A 21,605-nucleotide genomic window follows, 5' to 3' on the forward strand; every position below is an offset into this window, starting at 1 on the left:
AACAGTAACAGCAATAAATCCTGCTTTCTATCTAAAGATAACCTACAGTATAGTCAAGGTGATGTTCTGGTCCCTCCAGTCTCAGTTAAACTATGTCTCTAGTGTCTCAAGTTACAACTTGTCTTCTGTGTGTTCCTCCATCTCCCTCCACCCTCCTCGCTGTGTTTAGCCTTCAGGCCTGTGTCGCCTGACTCCACAATCCTAATGGATATGGACGTCTGGCAGTTCTACAGATTTGTAAGGGCTGATAACGCTTGTGCTTCGGTAAAAAGATTACATTAGAAATAAAAAGCACATGATTGGGTTACAGTGAGGAATAACATATGATGATGAAGCCCAAACACAGTGGGCTGTGAGCCGTCATCCCTCATTCATCATAAAATATAGTGCGTTGGTTATCTAAAGGATGTTTTAGTGTTTGAGTTCTGGCTCCTTATTTCTTGATCTTGTATGAATCATCTCCATCCAACACACTTCTCTGAAAGAACAAAAGTTTAATCAAGCTATATTAACATCCTGATTCTTTTATAGCAGTGGGGCACTTAGTAGGAAATCATCAGTACATGTTTTGTCTACTTCTGTTTATCAAATAACCTTTTCTGTCAGTGGGATTTTTTCTGTTTCTTATAAAGCTGGACAGACAATGCACCATTTGTTAATCTTGTGTGTTGCATTAAAGAACCAGTATGTAAGATTTAGTGCCATCCAGTGAGCTTGCAGATTGCAATCACTTTGCCTCACCCTCCCCTTCCAAGTATGTCGAAGAAACTACAGTAGTCACAAAACTCACAATAAAATGCAAATAGCCATATCTAGAGCCAGTGTTTGGTTTGCCCATTCTGAGCTACAGTAGAAACATGGTGGTGCAACATGGCAGTCTACATGGACGAGGACTCATGCCCAATGAATATTATAATCCATTTCTGCCATATTCTGCCAATACAACCCTGTAATCTTACATACCAGACCATAGCCAAAACACAACACTTCTATGTTCACATTGCACAGGTAGGTTGACCAGTCATGATGTTGGTGATCAGATGGAAAAATCTAATCAATTACTCATTACATATTCCTCATTGACACAGTGATGCATATCCAGACCTATATCTTCATAGGTCACTCTGCTGTGGGTGGGAAAACACGCTATGGCATGTTTGTATTTCTTTAAACCAATCACAGTCGTGTTAGGATGCAGTGACGGTGCCCCTGCAGAAATGTTACACTTCTTTTGATGGAACATTTGCACACAGTGAGGCGGGCCCTGGCATTAAAATGGCTAAATTCCTGCAAACCTTTCAGCGTGTAGGTCGCTAGCACAGTGGAGATTTTGAAAAATGGTAACAGAAAGAGGAAGAACAGGAGAATCCCGCCTGTTATAGGAGGCCAAGGGCTGGCTTATGTATACCCACAGTCTGGTGGTTCAGACGAGCATCAAACATACAGCTAGTCTTTTTGGATGTATTTACTAACCATGAACAGCTATCTCAGTTCCATGACAGGACACAGCAAGACCTTCCATCAAATCCCATCCTCACAAGAAAGCTGTTCAACTCAGCTGATTCCTGAATGTAGTCTTACTACTTGCTAACATCAGCACGCCAGCTAAGACATTCAGACTTAATGAGACAACTTTGGAGTTTCTATGTAGTTTCTTTGGAGCTAACGTGTACTACAATAGTCTCTCCATTGAATGCACTACTCACTACTACTGATATCAACCCTCCATCAAACTCTCTGTAAATCTTTCAACAAGGTAATCCCCAAACTGTCAGAGTACCGAACATTACTGGGATCAGTAACTGTTCTGTAGATTATTACTCACTATCTACTTGTACTCACAACAAGTCACGCAACAATGGTTGCATTGCCATCCAAATTTATTGCAGATTTTGATCAAATTTTGGGTAAATCTGCAAGTATATCATTGCAAAAGAGGGTGCAACAAGATGACGTAATTTAAAGAGAATCATTCAAACCCCAAATGTTGAAAACCAATGTAGAAATTTCAATTGGTTTGTTTCATGTATTAATGAGAGGGATATTACATTAGATGTATGGATCGATCCTGAATGTATTATAGAGCCAAGGGAGTGATGAGGTGTGAGTTACATGTTCCCTACATCAAATCATTCAGAATAAGTCTTTCTATCTCCCATTAAGTGCAATAACTCTGTTTCACAAAGGGAGCATAAAGTTTATTTTTTTCATTTCCATCATTGTTTTCTAATATGATACTTCAAAATGTGCATTAAAGTACTTTGATGGAAACATGGCTATTGCTGCTCACACTAGATGTTAAACACAAAACCCTACTGTCAGTTGTGTCTTCATATTACAATGAATCCTCAGATTTGCTGGCAGAAAAGATCAAGACAGTGTTACATTGTTCAATTCGAACTTTGAATGGAAAGATAAGTAAGAATATAGACCTACAGGCTGTGAATGTGTGAAAAATACAGTCTTTCTGTTTAGCAGCAAAGTTTAGTTTTATTAATATTACAGCACGGTCTCAGTAAAGACTGTAAAATGCTCCTCCACTAATATCAAAAGAAGTCCACGACAGTTTATAGCATATCTTCAGTCAACCAAAACTGACTGAAATCAACTTGAGGAGAATTCTACAATCTGGTCGTGGGAGACATATTGGGTGTTTAAGTCGGGTTTAATTCAGAAAGTGTTTGCCCTGGTCAAACAAGCAACTATCATCGATACCTACACAGTCTTTGAATAACACAAATCCTCCGCTTTAAAACTCAAGGCGAAACACACAAATACTCCGAACAGAAAAATACAAAAGAAATAGTCATTTTAAAAAAAAAACATGTAGGACAAATCTTTAATAGTTTCATTGTCTGTTTTACTCGTTACTGTCTCTTTCAAGAAGTCCCATGGGCTAAAGTGAAAGCCCCCACTGACCAAATGGGATCATGGGAGAGGCACAAAAGGCTCCCTTTAGCCTGAAACTCGCTCTGTCCTCACCACTGTGATAACAACATCCTTCAAACCGCTGCCCCAACAGACTGCATGGCTGATCAACAGACTCCTTTTATTGTCATTTCACAAAAGCGTTGATTTAATCTGTCAGGCATCGGTCATTGGAATGAGCAGTGACTGCAGTCGTAAAGAATTTGTGATTTGAAGTGTGATACCCACAGGGTGTGATGAAATAAAAGAAATTCAGAGCCCCGTTCAGATATATGACCTCCTTCTAAACCCTCATCATAGAAAGAGTGTGGTCTTTGTATCTGTGGACGGGATGAGTCCGTGAAGACAATGAGACAATCTTCGCCGTGGCATTTAGGTCGATGTGCCAACAATGTCCACAATGTCACACTGAGATGATCCGATTATGTGGCTGACAATGTGGATGTCCAGTACAACTTACTGTCCGTACAGTGCTGGACAGCGAACATGTGCTCACATGGATTCTATTCAGGCAACCGTGACCCCTGGCCACGCATCCCATCATTCATGGCTCTGCACAGAAGTTCATGATAAACTTGCCCAGTGTTTAGATAGGGTCATCCCAAAGCCATTTGCTAAATAGCTGAAAAATAAATCTCTGAACAAGTGAATTGCTTGTCTTGTTGAAAGAGAAAGATCAGTCTTTTTGGGGAATATTACTTTTTGCCTTCTCAGAATGAAACTGAATGCCTTATTTGTCTCTCTGCGAGAAGTTTAAGTGTTTTAAGTATTTTGAACATAATACACTACTGTATTATTCAAGAGCCAGTTGACCCTAATTGCGAAAAAACATGAAGATATGTTCAGTTTTATCTGCTGACAAAACCAACATATCTGATATATCCTCAATTCAGTGAAGATGAATTAAGTTTACTGTAGCTTTAAAATGTGACCTCTGATTCTTCAAAAACAACGTCCTGGATACTCCAGAAACTCCGCAAACAACCATGTAAGATAAGTTTGTCAGTTGTATTGCATCCCTGCGTTTTGAAAGTCAATACATGTGACAAACATTGTGTGAGACTCTAAGGCTTAAAGATGAGGTGAGCATGACATAAATATCCACCTGCTGCGATGCACATATAGCCTAAAATTGTGATGTACAAGCCAACTACTTCAATTGTCTTACCTTGACAAACTGTATCAGTGAAGGAGTTGCAGGGCTGTAAAATGTCCCCCTCATCACAGGTGGTGCAGGGGATGCAGGGCTCCCAAGAACTTTCCTGGTCCGAGTAGGTGTCCCCGCCGCACTCCTCGCACACTGTGTCGTGGTCGAGCTCACAGCTTAACAGCATGCCCATGCCTTCAGGACATCTGGTGCACGGTTCACACCGCTGTGAGAATTTATTTAGATAGTAGCCGTAGTTGCACTCGCAGGTGGCGTCGTTGGAGTCTGTGCAGGGCGCCCTCATGCGGAACAGACCTGAGCAAATTGTGCAGGGCTGACATCTCTCTGTGTGACTGAAGTTTTCTGAGAAGGTCTCACCTGAAAGGAGAGGGGAAAAATAAACACACAGTTCTGTTTCTTCAGACATTCCAATCATTTCTGTGTTTTTTTTAAACTTTAAAAAATACAAATGGCTATCTACTACTACTGTTACTACTACTAATAATAAAAATAATCATCATCATCACAATTATAATGCATAGCCCATAAAGACAAAGTGAAAGAGGTAGTGATTTAGATCAAAAGCCTATCTATAAAAGTGTGTTTTAAAAGGGAATTTAAAAAAAAAAAAAACAGCCTAAATTCCTCAGGTAGACCGTTCCAAAGTACAGGCAACAGCAACAGACCTGATCCTGGACTGTGGAACAACTAAAAGGGATTGCCTGAAGATCTGAGTCCCCTCATAACAGGCTAAAAGGTCAGCAATGTACAGAGGGGTTAGAACATTTAGTGCTCTAAAAGTAATCAATAAAATCTTAAAATCAATTTGAAGTCATACAGGTAGCCATTGCAGATGTGCTAAAACTGTTGTGATGTGGTTTGCAACAGATTTTTGACAACAAATCTTCTGTCCAGATTTCACATCTTTACTTTAGTTTTACAGTCAACAAAATGTATAAACAACCCTGTAAATTCTGTTTTAAAGAATAATATGTGTAGGATAGCATTCAACTATTTCATATGTGTGAATTCAAATCAGTTTCTTACTTTAAATGTGTATCACATAGTGGAATTGTTTAACATGTTATTTCTCATCTTGGGAAGGGTTTCCATCTGTGAACAAATATGGACTCAGCTTTCCAGAGTCAAGCTAACATGGGAATTCAGTTTTAGGGTTATTTCCTGTGGTGGGTATGTCACCACAAAGAGGTTACTTTGAACAAGAAAAGACAAATTATGCAGCAACCAACAACAACATCTTTTAAAAGGTTTTTTTGGGGGGGGTTAATGAATTTACACGCATGGTTCAGAAATGTTTTGTATACCTGGACGATTTGCTGGGACAGATATATCTGCAGAGGACACAATCAATATTGCATGTTTTATGGAATTGTATTTCGGCTGGATAGAGAACTGGGAAACACACTAAATTATGCAACAGACCTATTTGTAAGAGCAGCTTGTGTGTGCGTGTGTGATAGAAAGAGAAATGGAGGTGGGGGGGATAGACTGTGAAAGTGTGACCTACAATACAGTACAGTACAGTATAGCTGACAAACATATTCAGTACAAAACACTTTATTTATTTTGAGTTGGAGTGATGTTCAGTTGAGCTGAAATGATCTATTATCATTAGTATTATTATCTTTAGTTGTTAAGTTTTGATCAGACAAAACAAACAGTCTGATCACATGAACTTGAGTGTCACTGATTTCATACACCAAGATTATTCCCTTCAACTAAATGATATGTCTAGAAACTCATAGGCCTATATCTTTACTGTAGAGTTCCTATCTCCAATGCAAAATCGAATGTATTGATTTATAAAATGGGCTTCAAGTGGTTCATAAAACTTGTGGAATATATTTCATAATTAATTATATGTCAATTTTAAATCATTTGATGCTTTAATTAACGTTTAACGTAACTTCTGATATAAACCACAGTCACTTCTGGTCTTCTATCTAAACAGAGATACAGAGACAGATAATTGTGTTGGTTGAACAGATACAGATGCCATTAATGACGTCTCTGTGCACTACTACCTGCAACGATGATGTAAACTAAACCAGTGTAATGAATACATGTTTTATGTAGAAACGTTATGTTCTGCACCTCATTAAAAAGCTCCTACTACAACTGTGTGCTGTCATCTTCCCAGATCCTCCCACAGTCTGGCTGTTGAGGAGTTTGAGATTAATTCATCTAAACTGAACTAGTTCTACAACTGTTATCGTCATCATTGATTTATCTGCTGATTATTTTCTCAATTGACTGTCTTGCCTATATAATTTTAGAAAATTTACCACAAAAAATGAGAATCATTGTCTTCAAATTGCTTGTTTTGTCCAACCAACAATCCAAAATTTAAACGTATTCAATATATTATCATAGAAGACAAAGAAAATTAGAAAATACTCATATTTCAGAGGCTGGTGCTGCAAACTGTTTGGTATTTTGACTGAAAAACATCTGAAACGATTATTTGATTATATGATTTTTTTTGCAGATTAATATTTATTCCAGCTCTAAATGAGAATAAACTGAGCTGTGTGTGGTAGCAGACAGGGGGTTTGTAGACATTTTCCAGCTCAGTGTCTGACAGCATATCAAGTTTTCGGTCTGCGTCACTGGCCTACCAACCGCGGCGAATGCTGTGATGATGGAGAGATTAAAAGAGAGATGAGGAGAGATAGACACTAAGACAAACGGAGAGACGCCAAGAGGGCAGAGACTGTGTCATTTGAGATGAATCTGTGTGTGCAACTCCATCCTAAATTGCTGGTGTCAAATGTTCGTCCTTCACATTTTTGTTTAATTATGTCGGAAGTGGGCAAAAACCATTGTCCCTTCCTCAAATGTGGGCCTGTTGGTGTCCAGTCACTACTACTGTCCTACACCGTTACCCCCCCCCCCCACCATCACCCCATTATCTCCAGCAACAGACACACACATACACTCAGACTGCCCTCACCCCCTCCTCCCCACGAGTGCTCTCAGAGCCATTATCATAATGCCATGCATCAATAATGCAAGTCAATACATTAATAACACTAGCCTGCAGCATGGATGGGGGTTTGGGAGGGGGAGGTGATGGACGCAGGGGGTGGGGGGGCTACAGACGGCCTTTTCCTGGCTCAGTATATCATATCATAACAGTACTTTCGCCTGTAGTCTAACATTCAATCCCTCACTTTGTTTTCAACACCCATAAAAGGACTCCTGACTTTATCTGCTCAGTGTGCGGAGTGTGTGTGTGTGTGTGTGTGGAGGGGAGTTTTTGTGTCTGCTTCTGTGTGTGTTTTCCTGGACATGTTTGTACGTGCGTCTCTGTGTGTGCGTGAACCATTAGCTGCTGGCTGAGAAGTTGGCCTTGTCTCCATTCCAGCTGTACAGCTGTCCTTGCTCTGTTTCATCTTCACTCATCTGTTCATTCACCCAAACTCCTCCACATGTTGCAGCCGACTGTCCTCTGTAGCACATCAGGCCAGGCCGCTGGTAACTATCTGTACAAAATGAAGCCTGAGCCCTGTTTGGAAACCACAGTCTCTTATAAGTGGATGCTTGCGCACATCAGATGTAATTAACTATGGGAGACAGGCCTGAAACAACACGCACAAAGACATAGCGGGTGAGAGCTGAAAGTTAGGACGAAAGATGATCAGAGATAAAAATGTGAATGAGAAAAAAAACAAAAAACATCTGTGTTTATAGTCCATGCTGGCTGCTAAATAAAATCATTTTTGATGAAAAATCCTCCAGTAATAGACCCTTTGCACCACTGCCATATCCATATGAAATAGTAGGGTAAATACAGGTGCTACTAAAGATACTGATTAAGGTGTTGTTCCATTTAGTGTAGCAGAGCCCTTGCAGTGAGCCAACTTGCACATTAACAGCACCCTGACTCTGTTAGACCTGAACAGAGCAGAACCTTATATAGTATCATTGTTTGCGCTACTTTTTCACGTCAAAATGGCAGCTGTGAAAAAGTTCAATAAGGCTGTTAATCCTACTGTTATGCCTGTCAAGCTTTCCATTCTCAAACTACTGGAAAATTGACCGCATTCCCAAAAGTAAACAAAACCTGGTGTTCCCATTTCTAGCTACTGATTTTGTTGGCTGAAATGATGATTTTATCAGCTGTAGGTAGCTATCAAAAGGCAAAATCGGTCATAAAGAACTCCAGCTGTCTCCAGCTTACTTTTAATGCTTCTATAATTTGTAGCATATGAAAGCACTTTTAATATGCATTTGACAGCTACATACATGCTAATATCCTAAAAGAGGTTCAAGTTGCATGTTTGTATTGGTATAAATACGTCTTCACAAATTAATGATCAATGTAGAAGACTGCGGTGTAGAGCCAGTTAGTCCTAGCATTACAAGCATGATAAGGAAAAATGTAAGATCAGGCTATTATAACACCTTAACATGACCTTGTTTAGCTTCTAAGCTTACATAGGCCTACTTGGACAAGCAAGAGAGAAGATAGATTGGTGCATATTTTCACTGTTAGCATTAAAAAAGCCTTTTAGCAGGAGGAATAACCAATATGACTGAGGTTACTGGAGTGCAGCTACCCCTAATCCAACAGAGCAGGAAGGAGGCAGACTTACAATTGAGTCTCTAAATGCATTGTTCAATTGAGACTGAGGACAATCTCATAGCTTTTGGTGCTAAAACTGGGTGGAAACAATAAGAGTTTTGAAAAAACTGTCATTGCCGAACAGTCTTTGGACTGCGGCGCTTCATACTGAGACGGTCACATTGTGAGCATTTCTAGTGGGTAATGTCCTTGAAAAAATGTAAGTTGCATAGGTTTTTTTAGCAACCGTTCTTGCCGCTGTTCAAGCAACTACCCTGCAGTTAGAAATCCCCGTATGACTGGTCAGCAGCGAAACCTCCAATTGTCTGGTATCACAAGGATGGAGGATGTTAGCCTACATGCTACAAGGACCACCTCCCATACAGTGGAGAAATTCCTTTGAATGCACTAGTAGTTAGGGGAGCTTTTTTAATGTTACCTCTAACTAACTATAGTATGAAATAACCTTGGCAATAGTGCTGCATTAGGTTACTACTGTAAGCTAGTTAGCCAAGCATGCTAATATTTGCAGCTAACGTTAGAACAAAACAAAAAAAAACTCACCTATTTTGATCAATTTCTCACACTTTTGCTTTTGATTTTTTGCTTTTGGAGAGGGTAGAAAAAGAAGCCACAATCCAAACTCTTTACATATGAACTATCACCCTCACTACAGCCCCCTGCACACCACTTCAACGTGGAGAAATGCAAAGCTTGACATACCTGTCATGCTTAGTCATGCTTGGGTTGCGGTTTAGTGAATCAACAGGTAGGAGACTAGATAACACGCTGATGGCTGAGACTTCAAAACAAGTTGCTGTTAAAATGCTTCTGCACACTCCAGCTTTATCAGCCATGCATTAGTAATCTAATCAATATGTTTGATGTGTTCTTAAAATATCACCGTGATGTTATCTGATGGAGAGCTATCTGCTTTGCATTTCTCTTTTTCCATGAGTCAGTGCAGAGCCTGTCTGGCCTCATGACCGTCATTGTCTATGTTTGCTCATGTTTGAAAATTACCACTCTGAACACATACACATTGTGCAACAGACAGCAGAAATGCAGCTAATATAAAATCATTTTGAGCCAAAAATGTGAAGTTTTTATATAAACTGAAGAGATATTTCATTAAGATAAGCAGTCCACCTCTCAATATTATTGCACAAGGAAACAGAATATTATCAAGATGTAAGTCTTGATTTGAGAAACACTTATAAAAGCATACATCATTCCAAAGAAGCCCCACAAAAATACAAATAAATCTCCATTTCCACATTCTCTGTGACTTCTCTCATGACCTTAAGTCTGAATCATTTTCTGACAGTGAGGGTCCTTGGCTCATGGTTTGCCATCCTTCACTGACCCAGGGAGGTTTACAGCTACTTCCTGAACTCAGTGCAGGACAGTCAGGGAATTCTTCCAAGGAAAACTCTGGGAACAGCGGAGGAACTGGCTGTGGACCAAGCCTGGCCTCAGCAGGCTCAAACTGACCTTTGACCTCACATGATAGAGTTACAAAAAAAACCTTGAGTGCGTAATTTTTTTTCCCGCAACACTCAAGCAGAAATGCATCCCCTGCAGATGACCTTAAATATCCGTTTGAGCCCTTTAGCCACCAGTCGTGTTTACCACATCAAAGTCTGCACTGCTTACCATCTTAATCACTGTGACATAACAAGTCTGATGCTCTAAATATCTTCCACTGCAGTTTTATGTCTACCAACGAGATTTGGAGCTGGACCCACACTTGTATCCTCTCGACATCACTGTCCTCATAAAGTCTTGTAGTCCAACACAGCTTCTCTCCCTACATGGTAAGGGCCATGAGGAGGGCAGTAATGCTGGAACACAGTGAGGTCTGGCATCTAGTTTACCTCCTAACATGCAGCTGAATCAGTCTAAGGCTGCAATCTATACTGTATTTATGTTTATCAGTCACTACACATGTAACACAGATGTTTGATCATGATGATAATTTGGGGATTGAATTGCTTTGAATGCACTGCTTAGTATGCATAGTTTTTCAAAAGTAACCCTTCCTCTGATCCAAATTGATCATTGATGTCTATTGCGATGGGTAATGTAAAAAGTCAGTACACCCCTTCGGTCCAAGAAGAAATATCTAGACAAATAATAGATAAATTGCAATTAAATTTGTTACTGATATCCATAGTTCCATGAGGTTGAATCCTAATGACTTTGGTGATCCTCTGCCTTTTCATCAAGCACCACACAACAGGTCAAAATTTTCACTTATCAAATGTACGTTAGTTAGCAAATCTTAGCATGCTAGTCCTAAATAGAATATCATGCTGATGTTAGTTTAACACGGTTGTCATGTCCACCTTCAGAACCTGCAAAAAGTTGACGCCCCACAACTTTTTATTAAATGTTGACAGTGATAAGTGAGGCAACGAATAAAAAAGGATCCAAGTTGAATTTTAGTGATGTAAAAATCGGCATGACAACATCAACACAACACTTGTTTTATCTTCCCTACATAAATGATTTTCTTTCAGCTTAGTGTCACTGCATATTTCTGCCCATGTCATCCATGCCCCACCTACATTGGCTCTATTGCCCCCCATGTGGGGCCCGCTCCACAGTTTGAGAACCACTGCATTAATGCACCATATCATCATGTACAGCCCCAAACAGTCACTAGCCTGACCTTTGAGTCTTTTTTATGTCCTTAAACCTTAAAACAGCGGGGTTTCTTTATTTAACATTTAATCCTGTCAGAGAGCTATGTAAAATAAATCCTAGAGTGAGATCAGTGAAGTGCTAACTTCAATAAATAAAACCACTACTACTTGGCGAAAGAAAAGAGCAACATAACAAAACTATTAGTGTTTGCCAAAAACTACAGACACCATTACAATATAGATTTATTCACTGTTTTATAGGCCAGCAGAACAGCTCTGGATCCTAAATCAAACTTTACAGAAACGTTGCGATAATGATCCTGCATACTTAGTGCGACTCAGTTAGTCAAAAACAGAAGAACATCCATCTGTTTTCGACAGGGACAGTAAGTACAGTAGATGATTTGTAGGAGGGGGACATAACTTACAGAGACATTGTCACAGTGACAGAGATTTCATGTTTTTCGTCTCTGATGAAACACTAAATCACTACTGCTGAGCTGAATACTGAATTCTGAATGCACATGGCATTCACACAGCTGTTTTTTGTGTTACTTACTGTCAAGGCAGGGGGCACAGACAGTCTGAGTGGCTCCACATAGTTTGATGACACCCTCACCGGGCTGGCACTGCAGGCAGCATTCTCCGCTGGTTGTATACTGGCCCGATAAACATTCCTCCTTATTGGCCAGAGCCCCAACCTGCCAATCACCAGAGACATCACTCAAAGTGGGACGAGCAGAGTAACATTTACATTCAACAGCATCCATATGATAAACAAAACATTAACACACACAGCAAAAGACTTTATTTATTGTCTTAATTAAAGCAATGTCTGGCATTGTGTAATGTGAGCAGTTCAACTAAAAGAAAGACATACAAACATGCATTTTCATAGGAAAACACAACAGAAAGACATAATAAACAATAGTCTGTGTAGCAGATTTCTTCTCTCCCCTTTAATCATCTTGTATCCTTAAGATTTATGTTGAAACCACTGAAACTGTGGTTCCCAGCCTCAGAGTCAGGATCCTGCAACAGGCTGCAAGATAAATCTAAATGGTTGACAGATGATTAATGGGATGGTGAAGAAGAAAAACCAGATTTCAGCTACACGAAATTACCCATTGTTCTAGGATTTTTTTCTCTGTTTACTTAGTTATTGTGAAATACTAAATAGCTTTTTCTTATCGGATTCTGAGAGGAAGAATTTGGCTGAACTGCTTAGAACCCATACACATGTGAGTGTCTGTAATGTAAAGTCACAAACACACATTACTTTTGGATTATTTGAAGTGGGGTTGTGTGAGATACCAGAGAGATGTATGAGGTACCCAGTTTGGAGAAGCAGAGAGGAGTACCAGCATGTAAGCTAACTAATTTTCTAATGTGGATGAGGTCAGCAGTTTACTTTGCCACCACACAGCCTTTTCTGACAGAAAACCACCACTGAAAATCAATAAATTTACTTTGCAAAACACTGGAGTCGCTGGTCAACTGCTGCCTCAGTCTTTTAGTTTTTTCTGTGTTATTGTGTGACTTCATTTAATCTGAACTAATCTTTTAAAACACAGACGTCACACTATAACACAGACAAACTAACTGTTTGAGGCAACGGTAGACCAGCAACTCCTGTGTTCTGCCAGGTGATATTACTGATTTGACCTGTGGAGCTTGGTTGGCTTTGAGAAAGCAATATTTAAATTATATAACAGCGGTTTTCAGTCAGAAGACGCTGACTGAGAGGAAAGTAAAGCAGTGAAAATATTCTAAATCTTGTGTATATTTAAACCCATGTTGTTATTTTTTAGGTAGACCTTTACTAAGTTGCTAAAACATCTTTTGTTGCTGTTCCTGTCCACAGCAGTTCATTGCTAAGCTTCCATGCTGGTGCCCCTCTCTGCGTGTCCAAACCGGGGGCATGCTGACCGCCATAGGTAATACACTGACTATTGAGAAATAACTTACACAACCACAATTAAAAAACTCTGAACTGTTCCTTTACAGGGTCACAAAGCATAGAGTTTGAAAACCAAGACTAAGACTTACTTAACCTTAATTCTAACACTGCATCAAATATGTGCATTTTAAATGTACCAGCCACATCTTAAGTCACAGATACAGTGATAAAAGTAAACAAAATGACACAATCAGATTAGGTAAAGCTGGATTATGTCTTATCTGCAATCTTCAAAGTGTTTTATCTTTTGGCCGTTGACAGGTAAAGATGTGCACACTTGCACACTCACGCCCAGGCCTGGGTGATTCTCAGGTCTGTGTTTATGAGAGTTTGTGTGACCTTTTACATTACATCACACTAAATCTTTGGCTCCTAACATCGGCTCTTTTTATCTTCTGCACACCTCGATCCCCAACGCAACCTCTGATAAAAGAAACGACTGCCCTCTGACACCGAGCCAGAGGAGAGGTCTGTCTTTCATTCTCTGCAGAAACAAGAGGAGCGATTTGCCATCATTTAGGAGGTTGGCCTAAAAACAATCTTCTGTTGGCAGACAAGCCACAGAAGGCAAAAGAGAGCCTTATCCTGTTTTGACTTGTTTTGCTTCCATATTTCTTTTTTGCTTTTTTAAAAAAGGAGCGGCGTTGAGTTTTGAAGTATATTACAGCTTCCTCCTGCAAACACATTAGCAACACGTGAGTGATTTTGCTCTTTACTGATCTGAAAATTGTTTGAGGCTCATTTATGCCTGCTGATGTAGAGTTAGAACGAGCCAAAAATTGTTTGAGTGTGTGTGTTTGTGTGTGCGCGCGTGTTCATATGTGTGTGTTGAGGGGTGCATTAGGCGTGACGGAGGTACACGCCACATAAATCGTCAGGGTTCAGGTGTGTGTGGAATGCTGCTGACAAGAGAGAGGAGCTCTAAAAACGTCAAGTGTCCCCTCAGGCAACTGTGAGTCAGCTGGCCGATAATCACACACACACACACACACACACCCCTCCCTCTTGCCCTTGATAGTGTCACGGCCCATTTACCTTAAAGTCTTTGGTATTCAGTTATCCATGTTGTATCTCTGGCTTTGTGGGGAAATTTTTGACTTGAGAATTTTAATGTTACATGCCTGATAACATCTAAACATTTAGAAGACAACAGTTAGTCGCCTCAAGCTGATAGTAGCTGCGCTTCAAATCTCATACTTTTTATTTCTTTTGACTTTTAGTATGTACTACAGCTGCCCCAATAAACCAGGTACTGTTGCATACAGTATGAATAAAATTGACCATTCTTAAGTCCCACCCCTTTTCCTGTCAACTTTCTTTATTCCTGTGTCCCATAGGCCACATAGATCTGTTATGCATTTATCTGTTACATACTGCAAAATCACACTGGTATTTTTGGCATACTATGTCTTGGAACATACTTAATCATTTTCTGGCATACTAAATAGTATGGTAGTATGGGTCAGAGATGGGAGCTAAGTCACCAAGGTTTAAGTCACAAGTAAGTCTCATTTCTTAACCTTAAAGTCTCAAGCAAATCCCAAATTAACATGGTGAGAATCAAACAAGTCAAGTCCCTACTGTAAGTCAAGCAAGTCACAAGTCAAACAAAATTCTGATGATCTTCCCCAGTTTCAACATCTGAAGTTGAACAGTTAACAGTTTAAAGCGATACTTCACCCAAAAATGAAAATTCACTCAATATCTACTCACCCCTGTGCTGATGTGAGGATGGGTGAAGCGGAAAACAGCACTGCAGCCAAATCCAGTACAACTGAAGTGAATGGTGTCCAGTTTAAAATGTAAAAAAAAAAAAGAACACAAACCCCCCCACAAAATGTCTCCATACTGCTCGTGTCGTGTCTGTAAGCTGCGACATTAAAATTTGACCCAGAAAGATGCCATTTACACCATGTTTTTAGCCTAAATGTCAACTGGAGCCACGCCTGAAGCGGGTACACAGGCTCTTGTCCAAGCGTTGCGACACAAGATATACAAGATCTCGCGATACCTTCACATTTGTGTTTACATGCTACCTGGCAGCGACTCAGACAACAGAGAGAGAGATCTGCTCAGAAATAGTGACTTGTTATGCGCACATTTGACTTCGCAAACTTTCAAGAAACTTCGACATAGAAGAGGAACATCATTTCTTTGCTGCAGCCACGGAGCAGAGAGTGAGAGCAATGAACAAAATCCTTTCCAGATTGAGAAAGACCCAACTTGCGCTTCAGGCGTGTGCACGCGGCTCTGGTCTGAGAGGCTACAGTTGACATTTAGGCTAAAAACATGGTGTAAATGGCGTATTTTTGGGTCAAATTTTAATGTCACGGCTTACGGACACTTCGATTACACCACACAAGCCGTATGGAGACATTTTGTGGGGTTTTTGTGTTCTTTTTTTACATTTTAAAACTGGTCACCGTTCACTTCAATTATACTGGATTTGGCTGCAATGCTTTTTTCCACTGAAGCTCTGAGAGTGTTTTGTGAACTGGAGATATCCACCCATCCCCACATCAGCACAGGGGTGAGTAGATATTGAGTGAATTTTCATTTTTGGGTGAACTATTGCTTTAAGACAGTGGTCATGAAAAGTTGAGTTTTATTTCTCAGCATTAAGAAAGTCTATAAATTTTATTAATATTTGACATTTTGTGTCAATCAATAACAAGCTTCCTAAATGAAAAACAAAGTGTGCGGCTCTGAAATTTTAATATAGCTCTCAAGTGCAAACACAGGCATGAAACAAAAAGAAAAATTAAATCACAGTGTTTAGTCTCCTGCGCTGTCTTCCTCCAGGAGGATCATATCATTTCTGACTGGCCTATTAACACATCTGTTCAATGTTCTTCTCACAGGACACTACACACTGCTGTTCTCTTCTTACTACTGTCATTAATACTTGAATGTGTATTTTATTACTTTTGGACCAACCTCCATGATAAGTGCCTTGTACACTGACCTCTGCTGGTCTGCCTAAAAAATGTAAATGTTTAATTTTAAGAAGTAATGTCCTTTCAAGTCATCTGTCTCAAGTCTCAAGTCATGAGTACCAACTCAAAGTCTTGTCAAGTCTTTTATCAATGTTAGTAAAGCAAGTCTCAAGTCCTAAAATTTGTGACTTAAGTCTGGCTCAAGCCCCCCACCTCTGGTACAGGTAATAGAACTCACCTAGTGTGTTCAAAAACTATTGATTTTACCTCAGAGGAGACTGTAACTCTAGTTTTGGTGAGTTTTATGTTCCACCACTTTTGTTTTAGAATCTCACCAAACCTACAAATATATAATATTTTGATATTGATCTGTAAGTTCATGGAAAACATTTGAGATGTGTCACTCACTGTGCAGCAGAACTTCACTGACATTTCATTTCACCTCTCTACCTCACACACGTACACACACACACACCTTACACAACAGCATTCAATTAGATATGAATCAAATCTGTCACCACACACACTGCTTCCTCTGAACTGCCTCCTTATATATTGTACACGCCCATCTGCACGCATGCATTTGCACACACGCATAAACAGCCTCACATGTGAACAAACCTGCTCCAAAATGTCTGACTGACACTTTTGAAATGACTCCAAGCATTTCACCTCAGCTTATTTTTTTTCCCTGACCCTGCTCTAGCTCTAGGGGTGTGGGTGCAACACCAAAACATCTCAGAGAGCGAAAAACTGAGATTCAAGTGCATCACTAATGACTGCTAAGTCTTTCATGCATTTGAATTAATGGGTAATGTGATTTGAGCAAATAGCTTGTGGAATGGAAGAAAAGGATGCCCAGCACTTAGCAAGATGTAGCTTGACTTGCACGTTTCCTGTACACTGTAAAAACTTGTCTTGTAAAACTTGTCTTAAACTTCCAAACTGACTGAATTAGAAAAAAAAGAACAAAAAGAAACAAGCTTGTGTTTTTTTTTTTTATGATTCAAAGGCAAATAGACTTTTCCAGTCAAATAAACTTTGTTAATGTAGTTGTACTTGGGAAAACACATTCAGTAAGCTCAAGATATTAAGTTGAAGCAGCAGTCACACTGACAAACATTACCAATAAATTAGAATTCCTTTTGCATTTTTTTCAATTTGAAAAGTCAGTTCTTCATATCACACTAAGAGCCTACATAAGCACAAAGGCAATATGTGAAACTGCTCCATGTGATTTTATTTTATTGTATTATTATGTGTAAGGGGGTAGGGACTGATTTCAATACTAGCCTTCATCATGATTTGCAGTATGTTCATTATTGTGAAAACAAGCAACCCTGACTTATCTTAGATATAGTAGAGAGAAACAGCAAGTTTCAATAATATGTTTTCTTCAAACTAATAAAAAAGAAGTATGTCAAGAGAGTTTTAACTCTCAAACAACACATGCTGGGAAGTCTTCTAATATGCTGATGCTCTTTCTTTAGAAACTTAATTTAATGAGTTGTTTGAACTGTGTAGAGTACATTCATTCAACTCATTTCAAGTCAAAAGACAAAAGTTACAAGAACACATGTTTATAAGTTCTGAAGTGCTCTGATTAACTTGAATAAATAAAATTTCTATATTTATATTAAGTTAATAAGCAAAGATTATTTAATTCCACAAAATTACTGTTTTGTTTTTTTGTTTTTTTTACAGTTTAATTGGTCAAGTTGTAGCTTGTAGCACGTTTCCTGTAGTTGGTCTTAGAGCTTGATGATTGCACTCCTCAACTTTCGTCAGCCGATCTCCCTGAAGCTAAAGCAAGAAGCAAGTTGATCACACACTCAGCAGCAGCAACGAGCACACACAAACGCACGCGCAGAGGCATCTGGACGCATAACTTTAGAGCTCCAACCAATCTTACTAATGCTCCAGTCAATTTTCAGTTGCAGGCACTTAACCTCTGGACCTCGGCTGTCAGCGCTTGTTAAGCCATTAGAGTTCCACTATACCAGCCTTCCAATAAGCTGGGCCTAATTTAAATCCAGGCATGGATGCTGAGCTGCTGTGGGAACACTGGTGGCAAAGACATTAAAGCTAATGTCTTCCCAAACAACGCTGAATCATCATCTCATGAGGAGACATAAACAGAGAAGAAGCCCAGTGAGCTTCAACCGGGATGTCAACACTGATTTCTGGTTGAAAACTGGTTGCTAATCAGTCTGGATGTGAACAATCTTTTTTGTCATCTTTTAATCCAGCGGTTACAACATCAACCTGTTTACACAACAATAAAATATTGAATCGTTGAATTTTAGAACCCCCACCTCCCAAAAAAAATGTATTTCAAAAATTGTTCACAGTGAGCTACAAAGCTGATTTGTCATTATTTAAGTGCTTAAAATTAAATGGCTGCAATTTAAAATATTACATTATTCACTTTCACTTCAATGAGTCAACATTTTCTGAAATTCAATAAAACATTATTCATTGATAAAACTTTTTCAGAACTTAAGTGTTTGAGTTGGACCCAAAACTCAAAAATCTATTGAATCAAGTTGCCCTGACATTTTGAATTTTCACAAGTTTTCATTTTTACACTGTACACTAAGACATAATTTCAACATATTTAATGTTTCATATAAAATTAAATGAATATGAACTATATAGGTTGTGAGCTTTAAGAAATTTCAGCTCCAACTACTCTGGGACATATGCACTGGGACAACATAACATAAAGTGTAACAAAGGAGCTTAAATTTTAGGTCCAGTGTGGATGATCTTAGTGAGGATCTAGAGTGATGATTAAGGATGGATATTATTATAATGGATAGCTGAGAGCCAGGAGCAGTTAGGCAGTGACTTGGCCACCACTGCTGGCCCATCCACTGGTGAGTGTTGTGGTTACAGGTCAAAACACTCACTGAAGGTCCGCTACCACCTGATGACATCTACTCCTGGCCAAAGGCTACGGTAACCAGAGAATGGACCCCAACAGCCGTATGTCTCAAACAAACACTTATATCAGTTCCGGTACTGCTTATTAATATTGATACTTACAAATACTCTTATTGATATTACTTGCTATAATTTGATATGAAAAATAAAGAAATGACATGACATGAAAATTTTCAACAGTTTTAATATTACTTTTCTGCAGAAGTAGCAAGTTTAACTGTTTCCCTGTTTATTGTATTTAGCTGAATTTTTATTAAATTTAGTAAACTGAGAGCACTTCTGAAAAATAAACTCTGACAGGGTGCAAGAGCCCAACTCAGAGCGGAGAGGTCTTGAATCACCCTGAGGGGGTTATTATGCCATAATGACCTGCTCACTGTACATTATCCTGCTCATTACACACTTACCAAAAAAAATCTATAATTTGGGACGAAATGTTCAAAACAGTCTGTTCTTAATGGAAACGGCCTGATATTCATAGCAATAGTCTTCTTTTCAGAAATAGACCTTATACCTTATAATGCCATAATTGACAAATCAGAATCAAGTATTTAACAATGCCATGTAATAAACATTGATATCAGTATCGTTTGTCCAGGACCTTATCGATATGCCAGTACTGACCAGTCAGGAACTGGTACCAGTTTAATACCAGTTCTCGATACCCATCCGTATTGATGATAAGCTATTATTTTCACATTGTAGGGGATGAAAAGTATGGTCTAAATGTGAACATTAAATCAATTTCTTCAAATAGCTAGTGATTAAACTTTCACTTTTGAACCTATTCCGTCTTTTATCTTTTCATCTGTGAGCACAGTTGCTTTTTAAACGTCTTTTCAATGAAAAAAGAGAAAAAAAATGAGAGTGATGTGAGTGTGAGGTGGAGGGAGGAGAGGAACTGTGAGGTGGCAAGGGGGGTGGTGGTCCAGGCGGTATCAATATTGCATGCGCTGAGCCAGCAGAGGATGCATACCCATCAGTGGGAGCAGCTGTCATGTATCAGTGATGCAGTCCTGTTCCTGAACCAGGACCTTGACAGGCCTGCAGCAGCACTGCGCTGCAGCCCTCACTGACCATGTCCTGTCAGGCAGAAGACACTGAGAAATATATTTCCTTCCTGGGCCTGCAGCGGCCTCAAGGGAATCAGAGATAAATCAGGGGGATCGTGAGTGCTCTCAGGAGATTTCATGTTTCCTCTCAAGATTTGTGCCGTTGATTTCTGCTAATGGAGGAAAAACTCACCAAAAGCGCTCATCAGTTAACACACACAGACCACTGCGACATTGTTATTGTCCTGCTGCTGTCTGTCTGTAGGGCCACATGTAACTGAGAAGGGTGGAACTACACATGCAGCAAGTGGAGCTATTAAGTGTCAACCTGAATGGCCGCTGCTGCTGCATGTATACATCCGCCAGGACAGGTGCAAGGACACGGAGTCTTACTTTACAGCCCAGAAGGATCTATTTAAGACATTTTAACAATAAGAAGATCAAAAGAAGATCCGACGTGGGACATTTAAACTGTCAGAAAGTACTTTAAAGGCATTAATTCTTACTATAACTTTGAGATTTTAAAGCAAGTTTTCTGTCAAAACATGAAGGCTGAAAAAATCTGTGGAAAGTTTTTCAAAAACTCTGATAACTGTCCTCCTTTATTTGATTGTGTGGATGCGTATTTACGCAGATGGAAGTTAAGTTTAAAACACATTTAACGCACACTTTGATCAAGAAGCTACTCACCACTCCAAGTAACACTGCTATGAAAGCGGAATTCATTCTGTTATCTCCTTCGTATCTTCCCAGAAGGGTCAGTGGGATCGGATGCAGCGCAGCGGGATGCGGGTCTCACTGACTTCGAGGTGAAATAAACTCTGCTGTCATCGCTGCGTCCGAGCCGTGCGCTTCTTCTTCTCCTTCTGAGTTTACTTCAAGAAAAAACAAACTCTCCGAGTGACTCTTCGCTGTCAAGTGTGTCTCAGCGGTAAATCACTCAGTCCAGAAGCTGTGGCTGCAGACAGAATTCAGGAATACAGGATACAGGTTCTGTGCGCTTTGCAACGTCTGGGATCCTGTGTCAGACGCGCTCAGCTCAACGGCTTCAGGGAAGAGGAGGCATCTCTCTCTCCACGCCCACTACACACACACGCAAACACACACACACACACACACACGCAAACACACACACGAACCTGCCCTCCTTATAACAGCTTCATGCTCTGGGATGTTCTTGCTGAGTCGGACAAACCAACCGCCTTAAATTTTTATCATCTGACAAATTAAGTCTGTAAATAGTCCATTAACGATGTGGTTTCGAGACCAGTGCCAACTGAATTAAAGTCTCACTGCAATAAGACTATTTTATTTTATTTTATTTTTATTTTATTTTATTTTATTGTGTATTTAGTGAGGGCAAAGCACAATACATGTATTCACGATTCAAGAACCAACCT

At 39.6% G+C, this 21,605-nt stretch overlaps 1 protein-coding gene across 1 annotated transcript in view; it reads right to left on the bottom strand.

Annotated features, from left to right (window-relative positions):
• ngfrb (nerve growth factor receptor b) overlaps positions 1 to 21,174 on the bottom strand; it is a 37,078-nt gene extending 15,904 nt beyond the window's left edge. The window contains exons 1-3 of the mRNA XM_084740914.1: positions 20,896 to 21,174; positions 11,871 to 12,012; positions 4,097 to 4,453 (exon numbers count right to left, since the gene is read on the bottom strand). Coding sequence (XP_084597040.1) covers positions 4,097 to 4,453; positions 11,871 to 12,012; positions 20,896 to 20,931 — 535 coding nt within the window. The 5' untranslated portion in view covers positions 20,932 to 21,174. The remainder of the gene's footprint in view (positions 1 to 4,096; positions 4,454 to 11,870; positions 12,013 to 20,895) is intronic.
• Between the last annotated feature and the right edge of the window lie 431 nt (positions 21,175 to 21,605).

Source organism: Lutjanus erythropterus, chromosome 17 (assembly GCF_056507025.1).
Source record: "Lutjanus erythropterus isolate fLutEry1 chromosome 17, fLutEry1.hap2, whole genome shotgun sequence".
Taxonomy (NCBI): Eukaryota; Metazoa; Chordata; class Actinopteri; order Lutjaniformes; family Lutjanidae; genus Lutjanus; species Lutjanus erythropterus.